Below are 12,552 nucleotides of genomic sequence, written 5' to 3'. Positions count from 1 at the left end.
CTCTGAGATTTTCACACAACAATCTCTAGAGTTTGCAGAGAATGGTGTGAAAAATGAGTGGCAGTTATGTGGGTGAAAAATGCCTTGTTACTGACAGAGGCCAGAGGAAGCTTGTCAAATTGGTTCAGGCTGACAGGAAGGTGTGGAAAATTTGTGATTTACTGTTATTCCTTAGGTCTGGAGGCATGGAGGGTGGGGGAAGGGGGTCCATGAGGGAATATGGGGAGTCTAACATGATACCCTAGTAGACATCCAATGCTGTTACGTCTTTCCTACCAAATCCTTCAATGTAAGAGAAGGTGCCGGCAACTCAATTAACTAAACGTTACAAGTGGTATGAAGAAGAGCATCTCTGAATGCAAAACACACTAAACACTGAAGCATATGGCTAGAGCAGCAAAACACCACACTGGGTTTCACTCCTGTCAGCTAAGAATACAAAACTGATGGTACAATGGGCACATGCTCACCAAAATTGGACTGCTAAAGACTGAAAAAATGTTACCTAGTCTGAGGAACTGCAATTTCTGCTGTGACATACAGATGGTAGGGTCAGAATTTCGTATAAACCTTTGGGATGTGGTGGAATGGGAGATTCTGCCAGCTAAAACATCTGCAGCAACTTGGTGATGCTATCATGTCAACAAGGACCAGGATCCCTAAAGAATGTGTTCAGCACCTTGTTGATCTATGCCATGAAGACTTCAGAGTTTTAGGTGATTTGTTAGTGTAGAACCCCATGCACACTTACCGTAAGTGATGTAAAGGCTGATTAGAGAGTAGTACAGAGTAATGTTTTTTGAGGTATACATAGTAAAACATTTTTAAAAGAATGCCCAGTTTTAATATTTTCTTTTTACATATGTGTTAGCTATAAATGTTGAATTTTTAGTTTACCATCAAGGTTTATAACTAAGAATTTTTCCTCATCTTGTCTTCCAAGTAGTACAGCAATTATCTTTACAAGCCCATTATTAAAAATTAAGGACAACTGGATCTGGATTTAAGATAAAAAAAAAGGGAGGTCATCTGCAAACAGAACAGGTTTAGAGGTATGGGAAGTACCTGGGGTATTAGGTGGATCACTGACTTGCATAAGAATTATATAATAAAAGACCGTAGGGATGCTGCCCTGTGATGCAAATTAAATGGTGTACTGTATTAAAACGGGACACCAAGTACATGGCTCTGCCCCTGTAACTACAAACAAGTCATCAGATACCGTAAGATCTGTATATAACATACAGCTTGTATACATTTGGTCAATATCATGTACACAAAATATATACATGTACATGTATATAATGTACAGTCGTGCCTCGAGTTTCAAACAGCTCCCAACTCGAACAATTATGTAAGTGTATTTTTGTAAGTGCTTTTGTGAGTGTATTTTTGGGGGTCTGAAATGGACTAATCTAATTTACATTATTCCTTAACCCTTTGACTGTTTACGACGTATAAATACGTCTTACGAGCCAATGTTTCTGACGTATTTATACGCACAAATTCTAGCGGCTTCAAATCAAGTGGGAAAGGCCTGGTAGGCCTACATGAGAGAGAATGGGTCTCAGCGGTCGGTGTGCACCCTGTGAAAAAAATCTGGGACCCAGCGGTGCATTGTGGGAACGCCATCTTGTTAGTCCATTTTCACCATGCCTCTCGGTAAGAAGTTCCTCACTCCTCGGCGGATTGGAGGTCTTTTGTTCCCAAGTGATAGCTCTAACAGCGATGAAAATGTCAGTGACGGTGAATTCCAGGGTTTTGAAGTGAGTGTTACCGGAAAAAGTGCCCAGGATAACGTAATTAGTGATGAAAACCTAGATGACCCACAACCTTCCACCTCTGGTGCTGGGCCGGCTTGTTCACGTTCACGTTCGCCTGTACCAGGACGAAAGAGGAAACTATTTGGTCGTGTACAACACCCAGATGATAGCAGTGAATGTGATAGTGATAGTGATTTCAAGGTCATTGAAAGCAGTTCTAGTGACAGCGAGGGTGAATATTCCCCAGTGAAGCGGCAGTATGTACGATGTAGCATGCGGTCTGGTAGTGTTTCATATGTTGTTCCAAGGGGAAGGAGAAACTCTGGGAGCACATCCCGTGGCCCTACACCACGACCTGATAGTGAAGATGACAATATTGTAACGATGGGTATGAATGATGTGAGTGAGGGAGCAGGCAGTGGTGGTGATAGTGAGGTTGGCACAGCCCATGTGGCACCATCAGCGGGCCACGCTACTACCCACGCTGCTGACTCTGCACAACAACCAGCCTCACCCGACCCCACACTCCCACAACCTGCACTCCCACAACCTGCACAACCACAACCTGCACAACCACAACCACGGTACAATATCCAGACCCCACCAGCAGACTGCATCTGGGATTGGCAGGACGGTGACGAGTTTGTTCCCAGTCCCCATGACTTTGATGAAACACAAAGTGGAATAAAGCCATCATGTCCACTTGGGAACAATGCCAGTGAACTGGACTGCTTTGAGTTATTCTTCGATGAACCCCTGATGGACATCATTGTCAGGGAAACAAACACATACTGTGATTACACCATGGCAAATACAATTCTCTCACCAAAATCACGGCTACACAAGTGGAAGGAGACAACTGTGGCAGAGATGTACCTGTTTTTTGCCACAATAATGCTTATGCCACATGTGTATAAGCACACTGTCACCACATACTGGGCAACAGAACGCCTGATTTCAACTCCAGGTTTTAGTGACATTATAGGTGTCAATCGTTTCCTGATACTGTTACGTATGTTACACTTTTCAGACAAAACCAAGCCTGACAGAAGCGACAGGTTATATAAGATAAGAAATGTGTTTATGTACCTGAAACAAAAGTGCTGCATGTATTTTTATCCCTTCAGGAAGCTTGTTATTGATGAGTCCTTGATTTTATTCAAAGGAAGACTCTCATTCAAGCAATATATACCAAGCAAGAGGAAACGCTTTGGTGTAAAGCTATTTGTACTGTGTGATTGCAGAAGTGGTCTAGTTTTGGATATCATTGTGTACACTGGCAGTAATACTTTGAGAGATACCATGAAGTTATTGAGTATCTCTGGTGATGTGGTTCGAACAATGATGGAACCATATCTTGGTAAGGGGCATATGTTATTTATTGATAACTGGTACACAAGCCCCTTACTCAGTGATTTCTTGCGAGTGAACTTGACAGACATGTGTGGCACAGTGCGTCATAATCGTAAACATATGCCAAGGTTCGACGCTGGCACTCGCAGAGGTGAGGTGCAAGCCTTTGCTGCCAATGACATCATGGCATTTCGGTGGCATGACAAACGTGATGTCACATTATTGACATCAGTTCACCGAAACGAAATGGTACACAGTGACAGGCAGAACAGAGAGACCAATGAACCCATTCTAAAGCCCGCAGCTGTCATGGACTACAACCTCAATATGCGCTTAGTGGACAAATGTGACATGCAGATTGGGTTTGCAAACTGTGTACGCAAGAGTTATAAGTGGTATATAAAACTTTTTTCCATCTTGTTGATATCTCTATGCTGAATGCTTATAACATATACAAGTTGAAGACCAACAAAACACCAAAATATGGTGAATTTTGCTTGTCAGTAATCAGACAAATAATTGCAAAGTACCAAGGAGCAACACCTGTAATAAACCAGCGCCCACGAAATTACCAACACACGTCATCTCATTTCAGGCCTGGTGATCACTACCCCATGCAACTGCCTCCTACTACTGCCAAGAAAAATGCTCAGAAGAGGTGTTTTGTATATATGCATACCACAAAACGCCCACAAACACACAGACACTCGTTTTATGTGTGAGGAGTGTCAAGTGCCCCTCTGCATATACCCATGTTTCAAAGAGTTCCACAAGCTGCAGCAGTTCTAGGAACGTGTTTAGTGACTGTACATATGTATATATATTATGGAACAATAGTAATAAACATTGTTTTGTATTGTTTATTTGTGTAAACAAAGTGTATACACAAACTAATAGTGATAAAGTTTGTTCTGTTATTGTGTTGTAAACAATGAGTGTATATTTGAAGAATGCACCTTACATTGGTCTCACAGGCCACATAAGTTACCTGGAACAGAAAAATATTGAAAAATGCAAGAAACCTTTGAATTAGAGTAAATAAAAGAATATCGGGTGGGCGGCAGTCGCCGCTGTTGCCGTACGCACGTCGCTTTCTGCAAACTTTGCGGCTCTATATCTCGGTAAGTACTGATGGCAAAAAAATTTTTTTAGGCTTAAAACACTCAGAAAAATATTCCTAACATTTTCATAAGAAAATTTTTTTTTTTTTTCAAATATTTGGCGACAGAATGACAGTTTCAGAGAGGGGCCTGAAACAGTCAAAGGGTTAAGGGAACAAATTTGTTCGGTATTGGCACCTGAACAGCTTTCTGGAACAAATTAAAGTTCATAACTCGAAGTACCACTGTATTAAGAAACATAGCTTGAATTCATTCACTTCCTCACTTTCATCTTCGTTTTCATTAACATAACCATACATTTGTAGAGAACTTACTCGTGGAGTTTCCTCGCAATCCATAGTATTTCCCCGTTGCCGTACTCCATTTCCTGTTGGTGATGAGGTGAAAGTTTTATATACTGTTTTAAAATATTGGAGCAATTTCACTGTTTATGTACCATTCACCATAGGACAAAACATTCTGAAAGACCACATATACTGTGCAAACTCTGGTGATGAGAAGCAAGATTCATTCTAAACACAAGTCCAGCATTTGATGTAAACACTATAGTATTTACAATACATTAGGCATATTTCTCCTGGTAAAATAAAAATTATGTACAGTTGACCCTTGAACAACATGGGTTTAAACTGTGTGGATCCACATATAAGCAGATTCTTTCCAATACTGGAATTTTTTTTTGGAGATTTAAGACCGAAAAAATTAAGAAAAAACTAGGTACTGTATGTCACAAATGCATAAAATGTATGTACATACTATGTAGTGTATTTTATCATTTACTACCATAAAATATACACAAATCTATCATAAAAAGTTAAAATTTATGCACACAAATAATTACATATCATACAAGTTCTATGACCCAAATCTCGATTACTAGCTCATTTAGCTCACACACTGAGGTCCAGGGGTCGATCCCCAGTATAGGTACCTGGATGTTAGTCGACTGGTGTGGGTTGCATCCTGGGACAAAATTGACCTAATTTGCCCGAAATGCTCTGCATAACAAGGAGCTCTCTACCTAGTAGTATGTCACTGATGTTAATTAGGCCTGTATACCTTGTACATGTACTTGTAGCACTCAAGATTATTGTTATTCGCAGTCGAGAGAAATGTAAACAAACGTAAAGATGCAATAATGTAATATATGTGTAATAATTATTATCATTATCATAACTAAGCACTAAATCCACAAGGGTCAATAATATAATAATAATATAATACGTATATACAGGAAGGACTACGTGCAGCCAGCAGTAATAGCCTAGTTGATCAGGCCCTGATCCACCGGGAGGCCTGGTCATGGACCGGGCCATGGGGGCATTGATTCCCAGAATACCCTTCAGGTAGACTCCAGGTAAGGCTCCGCTTTACAGTGCTTCGCTTTATGGTACATATTTCACTAATACAGCAGTTTTCAATTATACCCATTCTTCATTTATTCGGACTTCCTACAATAAATATACATCCTCTCCTCACTTAACGATGGAGTTCCGTTCCTAAGACCACATCCGTAAACGAATCTGTTGCTAAGTGAGGAGCATACTAGTATAATGGTAGTGGGTTTGTGTCAACCATGTTTGATATTGTTTAAATGTCACATTTGCACCATTTATAACATTTCTGGTATATTTTTAAATGTTTATAGTGTGCTGTATAATGTAATAAACAGAATAAAGGAAATCAGCTCTAATATACATTATTTAGGTATGCATACTGGTCAGAGAGCCTCTCGTAAGTCCGAGTTGTCGGTAAAAGAGTACGTACATTGTTAAGTGAGGAGAGGCTGTAGTCACTACTCACTGTAAGCTAAGGACAAAAATATTTTAAGGTAAGTAATGTATACTGTATATGAATTTTTTAGGCTTAGCTCTAATGCTCACTTTATATATGACAGTGTTATCAAGCTCTTATATGCATTTGAAAATGGAAAAAAAGCTGTGTTTCATTTTACAGTGATTTTCCCTTGATAGTGGTAGCCTGGAACCTAACCCACAGTACAAGTGGGGCATTCCTGTAGTAGTAGTAGTAGTAATAATAATAATAATAATAATAATAATAATAATAATAATAATAATAGAGTATTATTACATATTGTACATGTTCCATTCGCAGTCGAGAGAAATGTAAACATATGTAAAGATGCAATATTAAATCATGAATAAATATGATTTTTTTCACATTATCTTTTAATTTTGGATGTCTAATGTTAGTAATACGTATGACATCTGCAGTGTTTCGCATCATATAAGACAATATTGATGTAGGTACTAACAGACAGATGATTCATCTTGTAAACTGATGACATAAACTTATGGTATCGATAAATACAATACAGTACAGTGGACCCTCGACCAATGATGGCATCGATTAACGATAAATCCGACCAGCGATACATTTTAACGCAAAAATTTTGCCTCGACTAGCGCTAAAAATCTCGACCAACACTATTCGTTCCGTCTGAGACGCGTCCACTTCTGGCCAGTGTTTACAAGGCAGCCAGCCACCGCGGTCGCTTCCAAGCATACAACCGAACATTTCATATTATCACAGCCTTTTTAGTGATTGCACCTGCAAAATAAGTCACCATGGGCCCCAAGAAAGCTTCTAGTGCCAACCTTACAGCAAAAAGGGTGAGAATTACTATGGATATGAAGAAAGAGATAATTGCTAAGTATAAAAGTGGAGTGCGTGTCTCCGAGCTGGCCAGGTTGTACACAAAACCCCAATCAACCATCGCTACTATTGTGGCCAAGAAAACGGCAATCAAGGAAGCTGTTCTTGCCAAAGGTGCAACTATGTTTTCGAAACTGAGATCGCAAGTGATAGAAGATGTTGAGAGACTGTTATTGGTGTGGATAAACGAAAAACAGATAGCAGGAGATAGCATCTCTCAAGTGATCGTATGTGAAAAGGCTAGGAAGTTGCATGAGGATTTAATTAGAAAAATGCCAGCAACTAGTGGTGATGTGAGTGAATTTAAGGCCAGCAAAGGTTGGTTTGAGAGATTTAAGAATCGTAGTGGCATACATAGTGTGATAAGGCATGGTGAGGCTGCCAGTTTGGACCAAAAAGCAGCTGAAAAATATGTGCAGGAATTCAAGGAGTACATAGACAGTGAAGAATTGAAACCTGAACAAGTGTTTAATTGTGACACTGACAATGTTGTGAAACACTTTAGGAATGTCATAAAGGAATGGGAGGTACAGGCCTCTATGGACAGATATGTTGTGCAACAGAGGTCCAGTGACTCTCAAGCTGGTCCTAGTGGCATTAAAAGAAGAAGGGAAGTAACCCCAAAAAAGGACTTGCCACCTCAAGTCCTAATGGAAGGGGATTCCCCTTCTAAACACTAACACCATCAACACTCTCCCCTCCTCCCATCCCATCAATCATCACCAGATCTTCAATAAAGATAAGTGTCATGTAACTGTGCATGTCTTCTTCAGTTTGTATGTATTAAAATTAATATTTCATGTGGTAAAAAATTTTTTTTTTCAATACTTTTGGGTGTCTTGCATGGATTAATTTGATTTTCATTATTTCTTATGGGGAAAATTAACTCAACTAACGATAATTTCGATTAACGATGAGCACTCAGGAACGGATTAATATCGCTGGTCGAGGGTCCACTGTACTGTACTGTAAATGCATTTTCTTTTCCTTATGATTTTCTTAATAACATTTTCTTTTCTCTAGCTTACTATATTTTAAGAATACAGTTTATAATATAACATACAAAATGAGCGTTTATTGACTGTTTACGTTAGAGGTAAGGCTTCCGGTCAATAGTGGGCCACTAGTAAAGTTTTTGAGGAGTCAAAAGTTATACACAAAGTTTTTATTGCACATGGGGTCAGCACCCCTAACCCTTGCATTGATGAAGGATCAACTGTATAATAAGGTACAGTACTGCCAACATCAAGAGAATCTCTAATAACCTCCCAAAACCCTTTCATTATTCACCTCTACTTAGCAAATCATGATCTCCTCTGCAGATCTCAGACACTGGACCAAAACATGTTTCAAACTAAAAAAAAAAAAAAAATCAGAAGGGTACCCAGGGGATCCATGCTACAGTGGAACCTCATGTTTCGAACGTATCACTTATTGAACTCTTCGAAAATCGACCGCTTTTTTTAAACCAACTTTGTCCCTATTATCCAACTCGCCCCTATTTTCGAACCGCCGGGTATCGGACCTGTCTGCCAGCCCACTCTGTCTGCGTCCCCACGCAGGCGCCGTGAGCCAGTCTGGCTTTGTTGATGCTCAAGTGAACACTAACCTGTGCTTCATTCAAACATTTTACTATTAATTCATCGTGTTTAGTGCTTGTGGGACTGTGAAATAAGCTACCATGGGCCCAAAGAAACTTGCTAGTGGTACCCTTGTGGTAAAGAAAGTGAGAAACACCAAAGGTGTGAAGAAGAAAATAATACAGAAGTATGAGAGTGGTGTGAAACTTGTTGAGCTTGCCAGGATGTATGGGAAAAACAAGTCGACCATCGCTTTTATTACCCTGGCAAAGAAATTACAAATCAAGGAAGCTGATGTTGCAAAAGGTGTTAATATGCTAACCAAAAAAAGACCATAGACAATCGATCAGGTTGAGTTGTTGTTGCTGGTGTGGATCAAAGATAAAGAGATGGCAGGTGATAGTGTTTCAGAGATGATTATTTGTGAAAAGGCAAGGAAGTTGCATGCCAATTCGAAGATTAAGGAGATTTGTGCCACGTGGAATGATGTCCAAATGTTTGTGGAGAAGTACCACCCTGAGCAAGCTGAAACAAGCCATCTTTGCAACAAGTTCAGTGACAGAACCATGTCCCATTTTAGGGAAATCTTAAAGAGGTGCCAGAAACAGAGGACTGTGGACAGTTATTTTGTGAGTCAGGGGTCCAGTGACTCTCAAGCTGGTCCTGGTGGCATTAAAAGACAGAGAAGGGAAGTAACCCCAGAGAGTGCTTTGATACCTAAAGTCCTTATGGAGGGGGATTTCCCTTCCAAACACTTACCCCAACTCCCTCTCTCCTCCTCCCTATCTTCCAGATGCCATCATCAATCTTCAATAAAGGTAAGTAAAAATGTTATTTTATATGTTTATTTAAATTTATTAATACATAATTGTACACTATATTTGCTGTATGTAAAACTATAAATAATCTCTATAAAATGTATTTTTTTGTGAAATTTTTGGGGTTTCTGGAACGGATTAATTGTATTTCCATTATTTCTTATGGGAAATATTGCTTCGCTTTTCAAACTTTTCGAATTTAGAACTAGCCCCTGGAACAGATTAAGTTTGAAATTTGAGGTTCCACTGTAATTGGAACTGCAATGAGAAGGGCTCAGACCCATCACATACTGGACTGGGAAATGTTAGCAGCAGTCACCAACTGACCAATACTAATGACACAACTGTTTGGAAAATGTTTCCTGTGCATTGAAGAATTGCAGTTTATCTACATTTCCTGAAGGATGACAACTAGCTATTAACATATGTTTTAATAATGCAGTTTATTTCAGCAACAAAGTCCCACTTCCTTAAAATATCAAACAAGTTATTAACCCTCTTTCAACTCCATATTAATAACTTTTTTGGGGGGATAACAAGAGATTAAAGCTTCTTTAACTTTTCTCTTATTCACAAGAATACAGTGGACCCCCGCATACCGTTGGCATCACATAACGTTAAATCCACATACCAATACATTTTATCGCTAAGATTTTGCCTCGCATACCGCTAAAAAACCCGCTCAGCGCTATTCATCCGAGACGCGTCTAATGTGCGGCCTGAGCCAGCCTCACATGTTCCGCCGGTGGCATTGTTTACAAGCCAGCCTCCGCGGTAACATCCAAGCATACAATCGGAACATTTCGTATTATTACAGCGTTTTTGGTGATTTTATCTGCAAAATAAGTGACCATGGGCCCCAAGAAAGCTTCTAGTGCCAACCCTGTGGTAAAAAGGGTGAGAAATATTATCGAAATACTGTGGTACCATGGTCAACTGCTGCTGCTGCTGCTGCTGTAGCACTGTCAGCTGCTGCTGCTGCTGTAGCACTGTCAGCTGCTGCTGCTGCTGTAGCACTGTCAGCTGCTGCTGCTGCTGTAGCACTGTCAGCTGCTGTTGCTGCTGTAGCACTGTCAGCTGCTGCTGCTGCTGTAGCACTGTCAGCTGCTGCACCTTCAGCTGCTGCTGCTGTAGCACTGTCAGCTGCTGCTGCTGCTGCACTGTGATAAGGCCTGTTCTGGAAGAAAATGCCAAACAGGACCTACAGTACTCAGGAGGAAAAGGCACTCCCAGGACACAGTGTCTCATCAGTCATTGCTGCATCTTCAATAAAGGTAAGTGTCATTTATTCTTCATTTAGTAGAGTAGTACATGCACAATATATACTGTGCATGTATTACTCTACTACTGTGCATGTATCCTTCTCTTTGTGTGTAGGAAAATGTATATTTCATGTGGTAAAAAATTTTTTTTCATACTTTTGGGTGTCTTGCATGGATTAATTTGATTTCCATTATTTATGGGGAAAATTCATTTGCATAACGATAATTTCGCATAACAATGAGCTCTCAGGAACGGATTAATATCGTTATGCGGGGGTCCACTGTACTACCAAAGCTAAGGACACAGAAAAAAAAAATGCAGTTATACCTATTTACCCGAAATGTTCTTCATACTAAGGGGGCTTTGTGCATGCACATCTAAATGTCATCCATCTCTCTACACTGTACCATGCTAGTTCCCCTCAAGGAAGGTTCCTTGATGCTGGTGAGGGGCTCTTGATTTAGGGAATTGGATCTGTGCTCCAGTTCCCCGAATTAAGCCTGAATGCCTTCCACATCCCCCCCAGGCGCTGTATAATCCTCCGGGTTTAGCGCTTCCCCCTTGATTATAATAATAATATTGTACCATGCTAAAATAAAGAATCTTTAATCTCTAATAAATTTCAAAGGAATCTTCAGTGACCACTAAAGAAACTGATGGGCAAACAGGTACAGTGGGGAAACCAATTTTAATACTTTGCATAACTATAGTATTTATACTGTACTACACACTGCTAATTTGCTACTGTATTTTAAGTAATACATCTTTATGGGAAAAGAAGTTGTAGTTGGAATGGTGTAACTTTATTACAGATTTTTTGCATACTAGTTTTAAATTTTAATAACGTCTGCACTGGCACAGCATCATTATGAAGACTTAACCTAGGATAAACCATCATAGCAAAATAGTATTCGCACTGCAGCCCTAAGTTATTTCAAATTGTATAATTTTTTCATAAAATGAATTTGATAACAAAGAGTGCAATATGACTGTAATTACTGATAGTTAATAACCAACATAAAATACCCTAGCAGACATAACTTCAAGAAACACCATAAGGTTGAAGCTAACATGTACGGTAATACTTTTGTACACCGAATACCAACTTACCAATTAAATAATCTGACTGCGAGCTGTGTAAACATATTTTCTCGTCCTCTAGACTGAGTGAGGTGCTCATGACAGGGAAATGATCAAGTTAACTCTTAAATATGTCATTGAAACTCCACCAGAGTAGACAATCAAAAACATTACAAGACTTGGTTGTTTTCACAGCTACACAGCTCACTTTGCTGATGTCACATTCGCTAATGTTACTGTATAAATTACATAATTTATCTATTTGGATTGAATATTTAGACTGTTTAATAAAAAATACTTTCTGTATTAATTTTGTCTAGCAATGAAACATTAAGATTATTTTCACAGTAAACAGTTTGTCCTGAGGTCATTTATGCTCAGCTGATTGCAATGAGAATTTATATATTTTTCTAGAATGCCCGAATCTTTGTTAAAGAGATAAATGTTGTGTAGAGAAGCACAAATGAGTGTTAGAGGGTATAATGAAGATGTAGAGGTATATATGTATAAGTGTTGGCACTGGTGGTGGTGCCAGGAGTCGCCATCAGAGGAGTCAGTGTGGCTCGCGCCCTCGCCGTGCGCGGATGTTGTATACAAAAATGCGCAGGAACTGCAAACTCTTCATATTCGTTTCTTGTGTATGGACACTCGGTGTTGTCGTATATCTTAACACGAGCAAGGATGTGAAGGTCAGTAACACGAGTTTCACTGTTTGTTAGTATTAAGCGTAAGGTTATTATTTGAGGAAAACATTATTCTTGAGACGCTGCCTCCGTTGCCAGACAACTACCAGTGGAGATGTGATGATGCCAGGGACAGTGCCACTAGTGCCACCCACTATAATACCCTCTTGTTGCAAGCCTATATTACTTCCTACTTAATTCATATCTCAAATTCC

The 12,552-nt window shown here is 39.6% G+C and overlaps 2 protein-coding genes across 4 annotated transcripts in view; one reads left to right on the top strand and one right to left on the bottom strand.

Annotated features, from left to right (window-relative positions):
- The window catches only part of LOC128696468 (zinc transporter 6-like), a 72,387-nt gene extending 60,523 nt beyond the window's left edge, over positions 1–11,864 (bottom strand). Inside the window, exons 1-2 of one of the 2 annotated variants that reach the window (XM_070094691.1) lie at positions 11,685–11,864; positions 4,552–4,604 (exon numbers count right to left, since the gene is read on the bottom strand). In XM_070094691.1, coding sequence (XP_069950792.1) covers positions 4,552–4,604; positions 11,685–11,754 — 123 coding nt within the window. In that variant the 5' untranslated portion in view covers positions 11,755–11,864. The remainder of the gene's footprint in view (positions 1–4,551; positions 4,605–11,684) is intronic. The other variant, XM_070094690.1, reaches the window with a different exon arrangement.
- A 316-nt stretch (positions 11,865–12,180) lies between these two features.
- Pgant2 (polypeptide N-acetylgalactosaminyltransferase 2) overlaps positions 12,181–12,552 on the top strand; it is a 411,072-nt gene continuing 410,700 nt past the window's right edge. Inside the window, exon 1 of one of the 2 annotated variants that reach the window (XM_070094694.1) lies at positions 12,181–12,343. In XM_070094694.1, the coding sequence (XP_069950795.1) occupies positions 12,239–12,343 (105 nt within the window). In that variant the 5' untranslated portion in view covers positions 12,181–12,238. The remainder of the gene's footprint in view (positions 12,344–12,552) is intronic. The other variant, XM_070094695.1, reaches the window with a different exon arrangement.

Source organism: Cherax quadricarinatus, chromosome 47 (genome assembly GCF_038502225.1).
Source record: "Cherax quadricarinatus isolate ZL_2023a chromosome 47, ASM3850222v1, whole genome shotgun sequence".
Classification (NCBI taxonomy): domain Eukaryota; kingdom Metazoa; phylum Arthropoda; class Malacostraca; order Decapoda; family Parastacidae; genus Cherax; species Cherax quadricarinatus.
Note: the sequence above shows the minus strand (reverse complement) of the source record. Positions and strands in the feature narration are given on the sequence as shown.